This window comes from Lactuca serriola, chromosome 4 (assembly GCF_051521515.1).
Source record: "Lactuca serriola cultivar US96UC23 chromosome 4, Lser_US96UC23_V15, whole genome shotgun sequence".
Lineage (NCBI taxonomy): Eukaryota > Viridiplantae > Streptophyta > Magnoliopsida > Asterales > Asteraceae > Lactuca > Lactuca serriola.
Window position 1 is genome coordinate 364,342,431 of NC_136411.1, and position 3,786 is coordinate 364,346,216.

At 39.8% G+C, this 3,786-nt stretch overlaps 1 protein-coding gene across 1 annotated transcript; it reads left to right on the top strand.

Moving 5' to 3' along the window:
- The first annotated feature begins 358 nt into the window (after positions 1 to 358).
- Positions 359 to 1,867, top strand: LOC145099734 (uncharacterized). The gene has a single exon (XM_079037253.1). The coding sequence runs from the start codon at positions 359 to 361 to the stop codon at positions 1,865 to 1,867; it is 1,509 nt and encodes a 502-aa protein (XP_078893379.1).
- The last annotated feature ends 1,919 nt before the right edge of the window (positions 1,868 to 3,786 follow it).

Consider the following 3,786-nt stretch of genomic DNA (forward strand, 5'->3'; position numbering starts at 1 on the left):
TGTGCTAAGTCAAATGGTGGTGGGAAGTGGTCAACAATTGATGGTGTGTGGCATTTGTGCAATGACAGGGCATTATACGGATAAGTGTCCCTCACTTAGTAACGATCCTGAAGATGTGAATGCAATGGGAGGATATCAAGGTCAACCAAGACCCGCGTGATTTCAAAACAATTTCAACCCAAATTGGAGGAATAACCCAAACAACCCATACCCACCAAAGAAAATTCCACCAAACATTTTAATGAGACCTCAACATCCACAATACCCCTCCTAAAAACCTCCATATCCACAAACTTCTTTTAACCCTCCAAATTACCAACAACCTCCACAACAAGGCCAATCAAGTGGTACCCATCAAATGAGCCTTCAAGAACTTGTTACTTCTCTTGCTCAAAGTCAAACCCAGTTTCAACAAGAGACCAAGAACACTTTCTCAAACATTCAAGCACAAATCGGAGACTTGGCCACCGCTATCAACAAGATAGAACAAAGGGGTAGACTTCCATCTCAAACCGAGAAGAACCCCAATGTGAGTGCAATAACTTTGAGAAGTGGCAAAACACTTGGAGAAAGCAACCCTAAAAGAGTTTCGAGAGAAGAAGAAGATGAGGTTATTGTTGTTGAGCCTCCGAAGGTTGAAGCTACTTCAAAGGAACCGGTTGTGCCAAACGTTGATCAACCCGACTCTTCCAACAAACCCATCAAACCATTGGTCATACCACCTCCCTTCCCTTCCCGGTTAGCCTTTTCCAAGAAGATAGAGGAAGAAAATGAATTATTTGAAACTTTTCGCAAGGTCCAAATCAGCATTCCACTATTGAATGCTATTAAGCAAATTCCAAGTTATGCAAAAAATTTCAAGGATTTATGCACCAAGAAGAGAAAATTCAAGGCAAATGAAAAGATTCAAGTCAATGAAAATGTGTCTGCGGTTATCCAAAAGAAGTTACCTCCCAAATGCAAGGATCCGGGAATATTTGCTATCCCTTGTACCATTGGTGATTTGCATGTCGAAAGTGCTATGTTAGATCTTGGAGCCTCGATCAATGTGATGCCATATTCGGTTTTTCAATCTCTCAATGTTGGACCTTTGGAAGAAACGGGAGTCATCATTCAATTAGCAGACAAGTCAAGTGTGTCTCCAAGAGGAATGTTGGAGGATGTGTTAGTACAAGTTAATCAACTTGTTTTTCCGACGGATTTTTATGTCATTGATCTTGAAGAGAAGACTCCTTCCAAATCATCTATGATCCTCCTTGGAAGACCTTTCATGCATACCGCTCACACAATCATTGATGTCCATAAAGGAAAGATAACTATGGAGTTTGATGGAGAAACCATTCACTTCAACATCTTTGAAGGAATGAGGTACCCTAGTAACATTTCTCCATTGTATCGGGTTGATGTGATTGAGCCAATAAACAGGATAAGCCCTAATGTATGCACAGACAAGATAATCATGGAAGATGATTGTAATCCTAAGAGGGAACCTCAAAGAAGATTGGATCCTCCAATGATGGAAGTGGTCAAGAAGAAGATAATTAAAAGGTTCAAAAGGTTCAAAAGGTGCAAAGAGAAGAAAAAGGCAGTTCATGACAAGCACATAACCCAAAAACACTTTATTCCGGGTCAAAAAGTTCTTCTTTATCATTCACGCTTAAAGCTATTCCCGGGAAAATTGCGATCTCGATGGCATGGACCTTTTATTGTTATAAAAGTGTTTGATCCTAGTGTGGTTGAAATCAAGAGTTTGGAAACAAACCAAATCTTCAAAGTGAATGGGCACCATTTGAAACCATTTTATGAAGGCTTTGATACGGGAGAATTCGACAACATAACATTGGAAATCCCAAATTACGAAAGTTGATGGAAGCGGGACTATGTCTTGGCAAAGACGTTAAATAAATGCAATGTGAATAAATAATGTACGTTTGAAGTTTTGGGTGTTTCTAAACTTGAAGTTGGCCTAAAAATAAGCATATAGAAGTCTTCTAGTGATTTTGGTGAAGTTTGCAAAATTCCAAAATTTTGACTTTTGCGCGGGTGCCCGCGCAGACTTTGCGCGACCGACCCCAGCCACGTAGGTCCCGAGTTCCAAATTACACCAACATGGGGTGCTCTCTGATTGTTGCGTGCGGGTGCCTGCACAGCCGTTGCACGACCGACCCCCAATCGCGCAGATTCTATGTTCCAAATTACCCCAACATGGGATGTATTCTGACATGTGCGCGCGGCTGCCCCCCACCCGCGTAAAGTTTGCGAGGGTACCCATGCAAATATGTCATTTCATAAGAAAATTTCGAGCCATTTCATATGCATCCTTTGCGCAACCAAGCTTTCATCCATGTGTATTTAGGCGTCCAAGAACTCCATCCAAGCATCATTATGCGACCCATGTGTTGCTTCTATACCGTCCACACGTGCCTCCTCCACCTTGATCCCGGTACGATCCTTCCTTACTCTCATCCTAAGCATTGAGGACAATGTTTCATTTTAAGCTTGGGGTGAGGTATTTCTTATCTTTTGTTTTTATTGCATTTAGGTTATATATAGTTGCATTTAGAGTAAGTCATTTAGGTCATTCATAAAAATTGCATAAAAAATTCAAAAAAAATTGCATATTTTGTTTCTTTCTTTTCTAATTTTCATACTTTTTAGATGAATTCTAGGTTAGGTTCATGCATTTTTGTTCTCTCTTGTCTTCTCATCCCTACAGGTACCATAGCACCAAGTCATAAGTATTGAATCATAGATTGGTCCTGGGTCTTGATATGGAATTCCTTGTATTTGATGAATGGGACACGTTTTAGGCCTCACATACCACTTTGAGACCGCTTGTGTGGGGGTCAGATGCAGGTAGCTTGATTGGGTCTAGGTGCGGAGGGATGTGGTTGGTCATGCCAATGTGTGCGAGCAAAGATTACCCCGGTAAGGTATTATGAAGACATTGAAGATATTGAAGACTCGCATCTTGTTTTTGGAGGGAGTACCCCTTAGTACTCCCGAGTCTCGTCCGAGCCTTGCTTAGTTAGATTCTCACCGCCTTTTTAGGATAGGTTATCATTTTTCTAGGGGTCTAGAGTAGATAGCTAGATAGATTTTGTTTATCACACCTTGCATTGAGGTGCTTGATGAACTTTGAAGTGGGTCCCCCAATTCACATCTTTTGGGACCAAGTCTTTTCGGTAACACCCATTTTTGAGTCATTCCCCACCCTTTTTAGTTGATCTTGGCACATTGTCAATGATCATTAGGTGTTCATATTAGCCTCTATCTATCACTCAATTTTCACTATTGGAGTCCTATATTACTTGGTGAAATTCCTTAGACCTTCCAAGAAGCAACACAAAGAATGAAGAGATTTGAAAAAGTGAAGACAATAAGAGCCTATTAAAGATGATTCAAGAAAAGCAACAAAAGAAAAGAAGAAAAATGAAGAAAAAGAGCAACACAAAAAGAAGAACAAGATTCCAAGTTCAAGACTTATGTTATATATCTAGTTTGCAAAAAAAAAAAAAAAAAAAAAAAAAAAAAAAAAAAAAGAGTGTCAAGCAGCGAATGTGATTGAAGACCCAATAACAGAAGTTCAAGATTGAAGAATTAGGTTGTTAGGTTTAGATTTAGGTTAAGTAGAGTTTTTATTATTTTATTTTATTTTATTTTTGATTTTTGGTGAGAAAAGGCCCCGACGATGAGATGGTATACTGTAAAAAACAGTACAAGGGAGAAGCCTCTGAAACCGGATGTTTGCCCGGAGGCCGTGCTGCAAAACCCTATTTCGTTATG

What these genes read in the sequence shown, in the direction of transcription:
- LOC145099734 (XM_079037253.1), top strand. Translation starts at nt 359, where the DNA reads ATGAGCCTTCAAGAACTTGTTACTTCTCTTGCTCAAAGTCAAACCCAG.